The sequence below is a fragment of the Sceloporus occidentalis genome, unplaced genomic scaffold (assembly GCF_023333645.1).
Source record: "Sceloporus occidentalis isolate IW3139 unplaced genomic scaffold, rSceOcc1.0.p SCAF_4, whole genome shotgun sequence".
NCBI classification, from domain to species: domain Eukaryota; kingdom Metazoa; phylum Chordata; class Lepidosauria; order Squamata; family Phrynosomatidae; genus Sceloporus; species Sceloporus occidentalis.
Genome location: NW_028316984.1, coordinates 39,745,244 through 39,761,672, shown reverse-complemented (window position 1 = coordinate 39,761,672; position 16,429 = coordinate 39,745,244). Strand labels below are relative to the sequence as shown.

Genomic DNA, 16,429 nt, shown 5'->3' with positions numbered 1-16,429 from the left:
ATAATATTCCCCAAACAGATAATTAGAAAAAAGGGGGTCAGTTGGTTAATATTTAGGGAAATTGTTTTTAACCCCTGCAGATTTGCATGAATGATAAACAAAAGAGAAACCATGATACTGGCAATAGTTTATTAATCTTCATTGTGGAATTTGGTCCTCTCTTGGATGGATGCTTCCCAATTTTTGTTTCTTTCCCCCATTGTATGAATACTTTCAGTTACAGTAAAATTTCCAGAACTGTTTACAACTATGATTTCAAGCAATAATGGACAGAAAGTAAATTGGGATCCATTGGATAGATCTCGGGGTGATTTAGAATATGAGCAAGGGTTTATGGTTCCCATGTGTTTAACAACAAAAAGAATGACATAACTTTAAAAAAAAAAAAGAAAAGAAATGATAGGCTACTGATAAAATGAAAGTTTGGGGGAACAGACATGGATTTTTGAGGGAAAGGACAGTATGCTCAGTTCTGATAATAACCACAAATTCCTGGGCTGAGCATGTTCTCTGAAACACCCTAAGGTTTCTCCCAATATCTTGAAATTTCCCCACCCCTGATCTAACAAATCACATCATATTTGATAAGTACAGGAAACCAACAATTTTATTACCAGCTGAAAGAAGCCAACTCGGATGTCATCCTTTTTCTTCTCTTTCCTTTAAAGAAAGTAAAATGCTCAACATCACAAAGTTGCATTTTTGTTGTTATCATTAGTTAAGATATGCTTGAACCCTCTTGCTGAGAGGACCCTAATATTTGATCAACATTTTATAGAACCATAGAGTTGGCTGGCATTCTTAGGCTAATGACAACACTATCCAAAAACTGCCAGGACCTGCTTTCCGCAAATTAATCCACACAATCCAAGCTGTGGCTAACATATTTCTAGGATTTTGAGTAATCTTCACTGTTTGTCTTGTATACTTGGGCCCACATGGTTACTCACCTGGGCTACTAAATTTTTGGAGTGACATTTAAAAGATAAATAATTACCACTAGGAAAAATGTAATAGGATCAGTGGATGAGACCGACAAATAAGCTACTAGAAGATAAAATAGTTTAACTTACTTTTCCCCCTTTACATTGTTCTTTGAAGCCTCCTTTTTTGTAAAGAAATACCTGTAGAAGGCAAGAATAACATAAGAAGAGCCACGTTGGACCAGACCACAAGTCTATTTAGTCTGTTACCCCAGTGTCCAATGGAATACTTATAGCAAGCCTGACAGTGGGACATGAAGGGAGCAGAACAGGTAAAGCGTTTTTCATATGAGCACACTTACTGAGCCTATCTTCATAAGTTGTTAATCACATTTAATTTAGCCCATCAAGACATATGTTGTCATCTTGCTTTTGTTACATCTTAGATTTCATTGAGGATATAATTTTACCAAAAAGAGATCTCAACCATGTTCTAGAAAATTCTACTCAGAACCAGTCCTACAACTAGAGCATCCTAGGCAAGGCCTATTGATGCATCCCACTTTCATTAGCCCAAAGTGTCACCCGTCGTGACTTAATTGCTGTCATGACTGAATGTCTGTTGCCTTTTGAAAATACATACTGTATCATTGAACTGAATGGAACATGCCGTAACCAGTCCAGCCATTTTGCCAAACCCCAGGAGAACAAAGCATGTTCCTCCTCCTCCTCCTCCTCATCTGAAGAAGCAATGTTTCTGTACTGAGACAGAGTATTCTTATATGAGAAGAAGAATATGCCTTAACTATTACTTTGTAGTAAGGACTTTGACACTGCGATCAAGCCAAGAAATCTTTGAGTTTCTTAGAAGTTTACTTGATGTTCCTCAGGAAGTAAATCATCTAATGATACAAATAGTGCCCTGAATGGTAGCTTTCCTAGCACTACTGCTCTTCCTCTGGAATGTGAATAGTGCCTGACTATTAGGAGGCCTTACTATCTGCTCATACAAAATTGGGAAGCCTAACAGGTTTGCCAGCATCTTAAGGCAAACAGTGTTGCAGGATTCTCTTGCCCAATGTGTTCTATTGTAGAGCATAATTCATTGGCCTGACAATCAACCTGTTTGAGATATCTGCATCCATATGGGTTGCAAGATTACACTTTAATGAAACATTAGTAGACAAGTGTTAAAATTAGCATTTCTTTCTTCTTTATCCAACACATTTATAATGGAGAATGAGAGGATGTGTGTTCTCCAGCTGCATAACTTCCAATGTTTCACAGATGAAAATTGGAACACATGTGACCAAGCAATATCAGAGTGTGGTAAAGATGGCAAATGTTATTAATGAGGAAGTACACACAAGCTAGGAGAAGCTATAGCAGTTTGCTTTTGCCTGAACCTACTGGGAAGGGCAAGATTCAGGTCGCTCATCTCCTATCTCACCTGCTGAATTAATTGAGTGCAAATTTGTGAAGTCAAAGGCTTTCAGGGCCAGAATCCATAGTTTTTTGTGCGTTTTTCGGCCTATAGGCCATTCTCTGAAGATGCCAGCCACAGATGCTGGTGAAACATCAAGAATAAACTCTTCTAGAACATGGCCACATAGCCCGAAAAACCCACAAAAAACTATGAGTGCAAATTAATTTTGTATTTTAAATTAAGTTTGCAGCATTTGAAGCAAGCTGAGCACAGAAGGGGACAATGGGGGGAGGAGGAAGAAAAAACAGGGACATTTTAAAAGCAAAGCAAAGAAATGAAAAACGATTCATAGGCCTGGTACAGATGAGCCATTAGCGGCGATATTAGGGCTCAATGGTGCTTAGCATCCATATGTGCCAAGACCTAATATCACCACACTTATGTCACAAGGCTGCGGCCCCATCCAAACAGGGCACAGCCTTGTGACGTACAGGCTCCTGAGCACCCACACACTTCTAGGGGGAAGATGCGTCATAGGGCTGCATTGCAGCCCTTATGACGCCACAAAAAAGGAGCTACCTAGAGCGGCTCCTTTTGGAGAGTGTGCTCGTGCTGCAGCATGCGGCTTCTAGCCGCTGGTCTGTACTGCCCCATAATTAAATTGAATCAGAATTCATGAGAGTTGGTTTGAAGTCTTCACTGAAATGCTGTACCACAGAAATGTCATGTTGCCGCCTGCGGTCCGGTTGGGCATGATACTGCTTTGGGGTAGAGTCAGGGAGGGGCAAGGGCAGCTTTTTGCTGGCTCCAACAGGAGCGGCTTTCTGCCAATTCTTTTGGAGCCAACAAATCACTGGATCGGGGCTGCAGCACATGGTTGTTACAGCCCTGATCCAGCACACAAAGAGGTGGCATGATGCCACCCCTTTAGGTTCATCTGTTTAAGTAGCAATTCCTAAGTAGAATTTCCTGACCTGACACCCTTCCATTCTATTTTACTAAACACCAGTGGCCTTGAGCAATGATTGGGATTCAGTAGACTAACATTTCCACCTCCTTCTGCAAACAGTCTCCAGTGTGACAATCAGAAGCAGGATCCCTATCATAATTTCTCCACACATGGGAGATTGCAGGTAAAAGGGAGGGTGGAAACATCAGTCTGCTGTACCTCCATCAACAAGAGAAGAGACTTCTGCCACTCACAGTGGCTGACACCAGGTAAAGCAAGATTGGGGGACTTTTACAATCATGGCATTTGTGAGTATGTAGGCTTTGTGAATACTGTATGGATCAGTAACAGATCAGTAACAGTAGGTTACAAATCCATCCCTGCAATACTGAATTTCACCCTTTGTTTTTACATCTCAGTATATCTCAATATCTTTGTTTTATTGTATTGGACTCCCCGCCCCCAATTTCCTGTTGCTTAACATTCTGCTGTGTAATGGTTGACAGCTGTGCACAAATATTTGATGGATTGGCTGTCAGTCACTGAATTGGTCAATCCATCTTGTGCTTTGAAAAAAGAAACCAGACAAAAATTTCCCCCCTCTTTTTGTATGCACAAAATTGTTCATTCTCACACCTTGCTCACAGATGCAATCTGCATTATAAGAGAGGCTGGCAGAAGCTATGGCATATTTTTCTTGTCATTTATTGCATGGTGTAATCTGTATTTTTCCTTCACTAACATCAGATGGGTAATATTATAGTTTAGCAAAGGAACATTTATGACTGCATTTTAATTGTTGCAAATTTAGTTTGTTGATTAGTTTCTGTTCCTTTTTCTTTCAAAACCACTTTGTTGGTCTATGATCATAATAAAGATGAACTGAACTGATTTCAAAACCAGAACTCAAAGACTGAAAAGAATTCTGAAAAGAATTTTAAAGAGATTGAAATAAAAGCACGTTACAATATTCAAACAGAACCAATATTTTTATACTGGAATTAAAAGCTATTAAAAAATAAAACATCAATTTAAAAAGTATAGCGCTCTACCCCTTAAAAGCCTCTTTCTCAGGTGCCATGCAAGTTGCCAAAGTAACAGAAAAGAAAAACAAATCTGGGGCCCATTACAAACGGGCCTTTAAGTACGGACTCAGTCCGTACTAGGGTTAGGAAGGAGTGGTGCTTCCTAGGGGGGTGCGGAAGCACCGCCCTTCCTACCCTAGTACGGACTGAGTCCGTACAAAATGGCGGTGCCCTTTCCACATAGGGGCCGCTATGACGACGTCACAACCGCGCCGCCTCTATAATGCGCCCTTTGCGCGGAGCAGGAAGGAGCTCCGTTTCGGAGCTCCTTCCTGGTTTGCGTCGCTGGTTTGCATCGCTGGGCACAGCCTTCAGACTGCTGCGCCCAGCAACACAAGGACACCCCTTTCCAGGCTGCAGGGAAGCGGCCCGGAAAGCAGCGGATCGGGGCCTCAGCAGCTGCCGTTCTGGTCACTGAGGCCCCAATACACCGGGGAAAGGCGCGCCTACAGGCCGCCCCAAAGGGGCGGTCTGTAATGCGCCCATGTGAGTAAAAAGATCTTTGCCTGTTATCATCAACAGATTAGGAAATATAATTTCTAGGAAGCCATCTAAAAGGAAATTCAGTTTGCAACATGTGTATTCTTATATAGTGAAAACCACACTATTTACAAATAAGAGAGGGTGATCAGCAGGCTTGGGGGAAACCCCAAGGTTGGCAGAAGTATTTTCATTTTATTTAATTTCATTTTTTAGTGGAAGAGAAAGAAAATGTAAATGAGGGGAAACCCTCAGAACAACCTAGGGGCTGAGCAGATGGGCCCATGCTACTCTGGCCCCAGTGCCCAGATTGGTCCCTGGTCCGTGCGGGGAAGGGGGGGGAGGTTACATATCTATTCCTGTGCTGACCTGGGACCTGCAGATGATGATGATGATGATGATGATGATGATGATGATGATGATTTATATTTCCCGCCCCTCCCTGCAGATCGAGGTGGGATTACACCCGATAAAATCAAACAATACAATTACACAATACCATAACACATAAAATAATAAATTAAAACACGCCGAGATGCAATACAATGTGTGATGTGTGATCCTTATCTTGGCACAACCTTGCTGGTACTGAGAAGCCCTATGTCACTACATCTGATGCGGAAACGAGGTGCCTGGCTTTCAGACATGGCAATGGGGGACTTCTCAGTACCAGCAATGGCACGGAAAGGTAAGGAGCATGGGGGGAGCATGTAAACAGCTATTTCCAGGAAACCCTGCAACAAATAAGGGGGTAAATTGACCCAGGATAAAGGCTGATTACCCCAAGATTGGGCCAGATCCATGTCTGGTTGATGCTGGTCCCAGGTTTTTACCTGCATTGTTTGAACTGGATGATGCAAGGCTGGAGAGAACACAAGTCTTTTGGCCCTTGTGGACAATCCCTTAGTGAGCAACGAGTGTGCTTAGTGGTTGTGAGAGGAATCCTGACCTTGTGGGACAGGAGGAACACAGAAAATGGGTGAGATGGAGGAATGAAACGCTGTGTCCTAGGGCCCTTTAACACAACATAACTGCCATGGTTTCATCTATGGTACCTGGGATTTGCAGTACTTAAACCTAAAGGGATCTTTAGAAGCCTTAGCCAGTGAGCCCTTCTGGGATCTCTGACCAAACTACAAACCCAGGATTCCTCCATAGGAGGCAGCCATGACAGTTCAAGTGGGATCACAGTGCTATAACTGTGTAGAGTGAAAGGACCCCTAGAAGAGAACATGGCTAATGTTCTGAGATATCAGAAGTATTAATCAGAAGTATCAGGGAATGGGTGTGGAACTAAAGAGATGCAAGGTCCCAGAACTGCCCAAGAATGTAGAATACTGAGTGTGTCTTGGAAACAGCTAAAGGGTGGATGGAATGGAATATCCTACACAAGGGTTTTATCCAGTCGGCTGCAATCCAATCAGCAATTCACACTGAAGCACTATGTTGTAAGACCCACTTGTAACTCTAAATAATTCATCTGCAAACATTTTCACTACTTACTCTGATTTAATGATGCCATTATCTGTTGGAAAACAAAAATAACCTTTAGTTATTATTATTATTATTATTATTATTATTATTTATATAAATATAAAAGAGTAAACCTGCCTATGGCGTACAATCTAAGAAATAATGGGATAATACATAGAAAATACATAGCAATACAGGAAATGGTACGATAAAACAGGCAACAAAGAACATCAAATAGCAAATAATCACACAATGCCTGGGAAGGCTTCTCTGAACAGGATGGTCTTCAACTCCATTTTGAAGCTGGTTAAAGAAGTGATGGCCCTTGCTCACGGGGGAAGAAGGCTCCAGGAGTGAGGGGCAGCGAGTGAAAAGGGGCGAATCCAAGATGGGGCAGAGGAAATCCTGGGCTGGGACAGCAGACCCTGACTACCAGAGCGGAGGGCCCGAGTGGGAAGGTGAGGAGAAAGAAGGTCTGATAAATAAGGAGGGGCCAACCCATGGAGGGTTTTAAACATCACTGAAAGTATATGCAGCATTTTAATTATGCAGGACTTTGTAATTATAGATGCTATATGAAATATCCATATGGACCTGTGCAGAAACTTGATAAAATCCAGAATGGATCACGCTAGGATGATCAGAGGCTAGTTTCCAGAACAGGTCAAGGAAAAGGAAATAGATATAGTTTAGTTTCCAGAAAAGGTTGTAGTTTAATGACAGAGCAGAAATGGTTCCCAGGTTCAAGCCCTGATATCTCTAGTCAAACACAAAATTCAAGATAAGTGGGATGGGAAGGCAAACATTTGGACTCAGCAAAATGAAGGTCTCCCTGTCCCCACATATCTGCCTTATTGAAACATTCCCCAGTAGGTTCATGTCTGACCCATAGAGTCCACTTTGTTTTCACTTTATTTGTCAGTAATTCAACATTTGACTATGTTCCTATAAGGCACAAGAGTGCTTGTATGTTAAAGCTAAGAAGAGATTTTAAGACAAAAGCTCTACCTATATATTTTTAACATTAATATCTTCTACAGGACTAGCTATTATATACATATATATTTAGAAGGTTATGGTTACATTATTTACATAATGTATTTACATTAATATTGCCAAGCTGCTATTCTATTTATAGGCTAACAAGAGGTTTTCAAAATGTATTTTAAAGCCGCATTACACTAGGAGCACAATATGGCATAAAAACAATGTCAAATATTACAGTTAACATAGCAAGCCAAGGATGAGAGTGTACATAACCCAAACAAATAATACAGGGGTATGATTAGCTGTTCCTCCCAAATTTCTGAAAAAATCCCCCTTGCACTGGAAATCACTTGCGCCAGAGGTGGGGAATGTCAGTCAACAGACCCCCATAGACTGCAGCAGCTGCTTCCTAACAAGTGGAAGCTAGAGGACTTTCACAGTCCCTGTGTATCCCCTAAACTAGGGGCTATATAAAAATCATCAATACCAGACAGTCACAAATGTATAACTCCATTTTATACATCCATAACTCCCCAACAGGATTCCAGGCAATATTCCACAATACCATTTTCTCTAATTTGTTTTCAGTTTTCTTTCCCCCCACTTACATTTTCCAGTAGAGGGATTGCTTTAATGAAAAATCAAGGAAGAACTAAATATTTTCTGGAAAATTTCCAGTTTTTTTCCAGGCCTTCGCATCTCCAGCCAGGACACTGGAAAAAGTTCTTGATCATCTGGAGAGCCTCCAAATGAAACGGAACCTCTCCTCTGCAGACTTCTCATCTTCCTTTGGAGGAAATCAGTGGTGGAGAGGGGCAGGGCTCAATGCTTCCCTCTCACATGCCAGTACCAAGCCATAGTGAGAAGTGAAGATGTTTTATTAATTAATTAATTGGATTTACTTATTTATTGCCTTGATTAAATTGTTGCATATATAGGGCAAAAGGGACATCTGCTGGTTTGCTGATAGTTGTTAAAGTGTACAAAGCCTCTGCAGTATCAATTTTTCAGTTGCTGTCAGGCAAAACATGCCAAAGTTCAACACTGGCAAAATTAAGGAAGGAAAGATGAAGCATCTTTAAAAAACAACAACAACCGATGACTAAAATTATTATTAAGTAAAGTACACATGACATTCTCTTAGTTATTACAACCCATGTAAAAAACAACTAACTACTGAACAGAGATAGCATCCTTCACAAAAGGGTGAGCACACCCTTTAGATTGCAGCATCATTGTTTAGATTTTGGACTGAATGGCATGATCTGGTTAAGACTGTTGAAGGTGGAGTTAAGGATCATTAAGGATCATTGTTCCAAAGCCATTAGGGGTCATTTCAAAAAACATTATGTCTATGAGACTTGAAACAACAGCTACATTTTCAGGTATGCCTTTTCCCCCCCAAGAAAAAATCAAACTGTCGGAACCTCTCCCTGACAATACTGCATATATACTTGATACCTTTGGTGATCTATTTATTTTTCTTCCTTGTCTTTGACAGGATCTACACTGCAGAACTAATACAATTTGATAATACTTTAACTGCCATGATTCTATCCCATGATGGGATTTGTAGTTTGTTGTGGCACCAGGTTTCTCTGAGGGAGAAGGCTAAACTACAAACTACAAATCCATAACATTGAGCCATGGAAGTTAGTATTGTCAAGCTGCATTGATTCTGCAGTGTAGATTTATTCTGAATAAACTTAATAAACTTTGGCCCTGTTTACATGGGCCTTTTAGTACGTCCTGACGATGTACTAGGGTTGCCCAGGAGCGTAGTTTTTAGACGCTCCCTAACCCTAGTACATCACCAGGACATCAAAATGGCGGCAACCTGTCTACATGGGCCCCACCATTTTGACGTGATAGACGCCTTGTGATGCCGCAACTCCACCATTGGCACATTGTGGCATCACAAGCACACCGCATAAAGAACCCGTCTTTTAAGGGTTCTTTTTGCTCCGCGGTGAAGCCCTGCGGTCTGGAGGCTGCAGCTTTCCCGCGGAACAAACTAGGGCGACGGGAGACCACCTTTGTAACTTAATCTGTGAGTATTTGTGGGTCCCAGGTCAGTGGCTACTAGCTCACATACCTAAGAATAGGGAATGGGTGGCTTATCACTTTATAGGGGCTGTGTTGAAGAGAGTGAGACTAAGGACTTTATCATACCAGCTTGCTATCACACCACAGTCTCAGTAGTTTAAAAATGGCAGCATACCAGTTTGACATAATTTCTTATCACACTTTCTCCCCTGACAGTGTTTTAACCTGAGTTAAGATCCAAACCATTACACGTATTAGCAATGCAGCAAAAGAGACCTACCGCATGAAAGAAGTAATGAGATAGCAGCAATGTGGAGGGTATTGATGCGTTTTGGCCATCATTGAAAAGGTACACTACAGTAATGATTGAAATGCAAGGCAGCAGCAGGACAGACATGACATGGTGTTATAAGTATTGGCCAAAGATGTTTTTGTCCTGTTAATATTCCACTTTCCTAGTCTTGTGTGATAAAGTTCTCTGTGAAAAAACTATTCACAGCAAGAATGCTCATCTTTGCTGTGTTTGCATTCCCATATAACTTTGCCTGCCCTTTTGCTTCAGATGCCTACATTGTATTTCTAAATGCTTGACTGAAGGTTTAACTTACTGTAATACTAGAAATTTAGGGATGGAAGGAACATTTTACTGTGGGGGCAAGAATTCTTACTGGGGGCAATGTCCTAATTTTATCTTTCCCCCACCCCACATAGCCACACTCCCTGATTCAAACTACTTCTAGCACTCTCTGAAGAAGAGTGAAGCTCCATAGAGATGAAAACGTAAGAAAAGCCCATCAAGCCAAAGGTCTAGCTTGCCCAGCATTGTGTTTCACATATTGATGAACAACCAGGAGAAGTGGGAAATAGCCCTCTCCCACTGTTGCTCCCCACAATTAGTAGTTCAGAAGCAAAGTGCTTCTAAATCTGGAGGTAGCATATAGAATTACAACTTTCCCTTCCATGAATTTTTTAAACCCATTGCAAAAAACAATACAATTGCATGCATGTTATATGTAATAAATATGCAGGCTCAGATTCATCAAATTTAGATAAATGGCTCTCAATAAAGAGTTGGATCCTAACTAATTTCTCTGTGAATGCAAAATCTCTTCCGGGTTTCTAGAGAATTCCTCCACTCTTTAAAGTGTGTTTGCAGGTGTGTGGTTTTTTTTTCTATTTATTTTTTTATTAATTTCTCCATGACATAAAAAAACTTACAACATTGCACAATACATAAAAAATGAAGACACTAACAGAATAGAACAGAACATACAAGCAATAACAACATACATTTCTTCCTGGTTTGAACTCCTGGTGTTTTCTCTATTTAACTTCAGCATCTTTCTTATCAATTTGACTCCATATTTATATATTTTCTTTTCTTCCTTTATTCAGCTAATTCAGTTCTGATTCAATTTATCTCATGTTCTTTAAATCTGATATTTCTTTCATTCTAAACCCATTTGCAGGTGTTGAAAGGGCTGTGGGGTTGTGGAAAGGGGCAGAATTGGCCAAAAAAAGTGTGCCTCCCCTCTTTTTGGCCAGCAGGTGCATCTCAGAGGCAGAATATTGGTGACCAGAAACTCTCACTGATGAAACATGAGTTAAGATCTAAACCAATGCACATATAAGGAATGCAGCAAAAGCAAAAGTACGGTGCAAAGAAGTGATACACAAAATTAATAGTAATAATTAACTGGGCTTGTTCATATTCGCTTGAAATAAAGTGAATCTTTTCCAAAACCTGTGGCTCAGGAATGATGTCAATGAACACATATTGAAGCCCATGATATATATTTGAATCCAAGAGGTGTCTAAAATATGAAACGTCTTACGTGATTCATCTGACTCAAAGGCATAGTTGTCTTCTCCAATTTTCTTAATACTGCACAAGGTAACTGGTTCAGGCATGGTCTGCTTCTTCCCTTTTCTATAATAAATCAAGAAAGTATCACAGTTGTTGCATCTTTTCAAGGCATATGACAATTTTCTACAGCCTTGCCAATGCTCACACACTTGTAACACTTCACTAAGGCAAAAGAGTTTTCCTGGTATAATTCAGGAAGCCCTGGGTGATTTGGCTTCATGTTAATAATTTATTTGTTTGTTATCCTATTTAAAAGGAAAATGTCCCAGTATTGACTTTGACAGTGTCCAGCCTCACATCCAGCTAATAGAAACAGAAATTTTAAAAAGCACCAAAATATCAAATATACAGTTAAATATACAGTTTAAAAAGCAGATACCAGAACCCCTGTGTTTCTGATTACCACTGTCTGTACAGCAGAAAGAATGGTGTGGCTGGTGGAAACGTCTGGAAGGGAAGCCTAGCAGTATTGTCCCATTCACTCTCCTCTGATAGTCACATACTGAATGAGTAAGGAGGACTTAGTCTGAACAGGCTTTTAGCTTCCCTCAGTATGCATTTCAATTTTTAAATTTCACACACCTTCATGGAATTTGAGATCCTCAACCAAGGTCGTTTTGTATGTCCCACCACCCCCAGAGGTGAGTACATGAGACAAGTCTTTGTCTTCATCAGCACCCCAATTGTGGAATACTTTCCCAGGGGAGGTCAGGTTCATGCCATCCTCACAGAAGTTCTTCTGAATCTGTTCATTAAAAACGTTTTCCCCGCCCCACCCCCCCATTGGCTTTTCCCAAAGTTGTTTTTAAAGAATAATTCTATCTTGTTGTACATTGTTCTGAGAGTCAGAATAGTGATACAATACAATACATATATTCCAATGAAAGCAGACCAAAGCGCAAAACAAACCACCCCAAAAGGGCAGGCTGGAAGTGGCTGGCTTTCCTCCAGAGATACGCTGCAGCAGGCAAACTGCATGGCGTCCCTCCACCCCAAAAAGACCCCCCCCCAAAAAAACCGGGTTCTTCTTTGGATGCTGTGTGGATGTCACGAGTGCACCATTGGGTAGGGTTAGGGACCGTGCAGTTGGTGTGTGGTCCCTAACTCTAGAATCACTGCCTAGACACCGCTTCTTGGCGATATGTACCAGGCCCAAATGTCTAAATATATGTCCATTTGCATATATATACCATTCTTTCAAATTCTTCTGCCCACTGAGTCAAAAGGCAGGGGGATTATCCTTTCAATACCAAAGTATCAGTCTATTGGCAGTCAACAGAGCATTGCAAATGGACAAATATTTACACATTTGGACTGCTTTTATTGAAATTTGTGACTAACGAATGCTTATCCTGAATGAATCCAGTGTTAAAATAGTATAAGATGTAACTAAGATCCTTATTGTTTATCCTTATACTATTTTAAAGTGTGTGTGTGTGTGTGTGTGTGTGTATAATACAATATTATCTTTACTATATTACAATAAATTAACAGGGACATTCAGATAAAAGTAGCAGTTGCCTGAAAAGGGTAACTTAGGGGGAGTTCACTTATAGGACCTGGGGGAGAGGTGTTGGCGGAAATGGGATACAAAGCCATGGGCAAAGGTCTTTTCATTACCCGGGGGGGCAGGGGATCACATTTGGGGAGTCCCTCTGCCTCACTTCCATTTCTGGCAGTGGACCAGTGTGTTGGCTCCTAGAGTCGATGCTCAAATCTGGTCCCATACTGACAACCCATTTGTGGCTGTAATCAATAAACTGTTGTAGGCCTTTTTCTTCCAAACCATCTTGTGTGCTTTCATTTTTTTTCTTTGTGGAGCAGACTCACTCCTGGACATGCAAAAAAGATGAGTGGTCAGGGCCTGGAGTGAGACTTTAGTAAAACTTTGGTGAGGTGTGGCCTATGGTGCTCTACTACAGTCCCCAGAAACTCATTTGAGCCCATTTAGTCCTCCTCTGAACAGCTATACACTGTTCGCCTTTGTTCTCCACCACATAACCTCCATGTTCCACGCCCCTAGGTACATAAGAGACTGGCATGTACTGGGCGGCAAAGGCACTGGGCACGGATCCCACAATAACATGGCAATGGAGTGTGCATGTGTGCAGCAACTAGCCATTCCGATTAACGAACAAAGATGCAAAATACTGTAAGGACTCTATCAACAATGGGAAAGATCTTCAAGAGTGTTAAGCTGACACAGAACTAAAGTAGTTTCAGTTCTGGTAAAATTGTGAGAAGTACAGGAAGAGAAGAGGCGGACAGATCCCTAAGAGTTTACAGAGGCAAGTTCCATGTGATACTATTTTCAGTTCATCTGTTTTAGAAGTACTTCTTGGTAAGAATGCAAAGAAGTTAAAAAAAGGAAACTACACTAATAACCCTCTGATATTCATGAACAGAATAAGCTCATCTGCCGCCCATCCTAAGATCTCTGAATCATTTTAGAGTCGGGGTGGGCAAAGGCATTTTTGCCTCTTTCTGCCCCCTCCAGATTGTCCCAACATTACAAATAGCTAAATTCTCTGGAAGTGGCAATTCACCCAGTTGTCTGACCAAGTCTGATTTGTTTGGCATTTTTGACAGTCTGTGTGGCCTCTAGAGGATCTGGGGTGTTGTTATGGTGGGGTGGGGGGAGAAATGAGAACACTAAACCCCCCCATAAGATTTCTGTCCCTCCAAATTAATTTTCCTTCAGTCTCCAAATCCTTAGCATTTAGAAATAGTTAGAAATAGAGTTTAGACAAAGGGGCTGACAAAGTTACCAAGGGAATGAGAATGACAAATATCAGGAATCCAAGTGCAAAAATTTTTCAACGTCTCAGTCTTTGAAGTACTAAAAATTTAGGGATTTGGGAAAAATTTAATGGGGGAGAATAGGCGAATTTTTACTTGGAGGGGCAAAGCCCTCATTTTGCCCCCTACCCATAGCTATATCCCTGGAAGAGGGGGTCCCTGGGGAAATAAATTGCCCCCTGGATCTGCCAGAGTGCCCTATCCAACATTTTCAGGGTGTAGCTAATTGACTGTAGGAATCTGGAATTTGATTTTAAAAACTTTATTTTAAAGCCGCAGCTGTGGCATCTACCAGGAAGTATTCTAGTGTCTGCTAGGAGTAATGGGCAGGGGGATGCCAGTCGTAAAATCAGGCTAAGATTTAAATTGTAGTTCTCAAGTTAGATGATTGGTATGAGAGAAGCAGCTGCAAGAGACGGCTTATAAATGAATGAATTTGCACTGGACAAACCCCCCCCCCTCCAGTTCCATCCCTCCCCTGCCCACATTTCCAATCTAGTTGGAGCCTTTTCTCCCCTCACACTCAATTGCTTTACAATAAAACCTAAAATGTCAGGAAATATAGCTCTCACACATCATGTGTAGATTGGCTGTAATATAACCTACTCTAAAAATTAGAATTGAAGGACTTCTTAAATAAATAAAGCAATTTCATTGTACAGCTGGTGTCTTTGAAAAATTGTCTCAAGCCATTACTGCTTCTATCTGGCTTTGATGCTAACAAAACAAAATTTTACAAAGCAGGTGCTTCAGAAAAACACAGCTTAATATTTTTCACCATCAAAGTGCCTTTATTCTCTTAATCACAGCAAGAACACAAGAATCTGTTCACAAGATATTTCTGAAAGAAGTATTTTAAATTACTGAGGCACATCATCACCATCACCATCATCATTATTCTAAAGTTATACTCACTAGCTGAAGTACACAAAGGAAGAGATAGGGAAACAAATTTCAAAGATTCAGTCAAGGGAAATTAGCCAATGGTTTGTTCATCCATTTTCAACATCTACCCGTTTTCAGCACAATAACCCATGTACCAGGATTTAAGCTGCTAAATTGTCATGACATGTTTGCACACAGGTCAGTAACCGTGTGTTCATCAGAGTTCAATGACACCCAATGTAGAATTTTAACCTAACTTAGCAGGAAAAGAGGGGGGGGGGAGTGTAACTGCTGAAATGCTACTCTCAAAGGTATAAAAGAGAAATTAATTCACCCATCTTCTTCCATTTTAGTAAGGAAACAATATATTGTAGATTAAAAAATATATTGGGTTGTTTACTTCAGTCTCAGTATGGGGTTTAGGTTTGAAAATAGTTACAGTGGTCCATCTTTAAAAGTGGAGTTTAAAACCTTCGTGTCTTTATCAAAAATGTGCACATGACATTAGTTCCTATATTTTCTATCTAGCACTTCAATAAAGAGAATGTTTTTCACTACTGTGGTCTTCCTGTATTTAACAGAACACTGGAAAGTTGTTTAAAGCTGTCTATGAAAGCCATTTAAGGCTGTATCTTTGAAATTTGGAGAAAGCAGTGAGGTCTCATACAGTGTGAATAGAAGAAGACTTTCTACATTTTAAAAGGTTACACAGTGGCATACTGAGGTTATTTCAGACTTTAGATGGTAACATGTATTGCCTCCATTGCAGTGGCGTCCCTAGGGTTGGTGTCACCTGGTGCGGTCACTCATGGTGTCACCCCCCTCATTGACCTGGACAGGGGGATGTTAGTACAGGCACACAGAAGGAAGCAAGACTGTACAACATATTTATTCTTCCCAAGAAGTAAGCAAGGCACAGAGTTTAATGAAAGATCCATTTGGAAAGATTCAAATCACAAACTGGTGATTTGTCAAATGGGAGACGGTCTTCGGACACAGATGCAAAGACAACACAACTAATTCAATTTTTTTTAAAGTTTCAAGAGCAGGCAAGTGAAAAGAATACAATAAGTTAACTGAGCAAATATCTTACATTCTCCTTTCTATTTTTGAGATCACCAAACAGACGAAATCCCAGCTGGTGACCAACAGGTACAGAGCACCAGTTCAGTAAAGGTCTGTGCTGGACCCACTGGACAAAGGGGCCACATTTATTTTAAAAAAAACCCACCTTTTTGCCCTGTGTGTGCATGTTTGCACCACAACTTTAATTAATCACACGCTTCATCTTTCTCATACAATTTTGGGTCTCTCTAGCCAAAGTCCAACTTGCTAACCACTACACTGCTCTTTGCCAGCTATGACAGTTAGCTGCTCCTCATAAACTGGGTATTACACTATGCACTGCTGATATTTAGTGTGTATGTAGGGTTGCCATTTGTCCCAAGTATCCGGAAAATCCTGGATTGAAGGGACTAAAAATGTCCCAGCCGGCTGGGCCAGTTGCAT

General features: G+C 40.8%; 1 protein-coding gene across 3 annotated transcripts in view; it reads right to left on the bottom strand.

The window, feature by feature from the left end:
- The window catches only part of LOC149313793 (bile salt export pump-like), an 82,169-nt gene extending 67,002 nt beyond the window's left edge, over positions 1–15,167 (bottom strand). For 2 of the 3 annotated variants that reach the window (XM_089519807.1, XM_089519808.1), the window contains exons 1-5: positions 14,951–15,167; positions 11,205–11,299; positions 6,367–6,388; positions 1,074–1,124; positions 615–660 (exon numbers count right to left, since the gene is read on the bottom strand). In XM_089519807.1, coding sequence (XP_089375933.1) covers positions 615–660; positions 1,074–1,124; positions 6,367–6,388; positions 11,205–11,280 — 195 coding nt within the window. In that variant the 5' untranslated portion in view covers positions 11,281–11,299; positions 14,951–15,167. The remainder of the gene's footprint in view (positions 1–614; positions 661–1,073; positions 1,125–6,366; positions 6,389–11,204; positions 11,300–14,950) is intronic. The other variant, XM_089519809.1, reaches the window with a different exon arrangement.
- Positions 15,168–16,429: the final 1,262 nt, after the last annotated feature.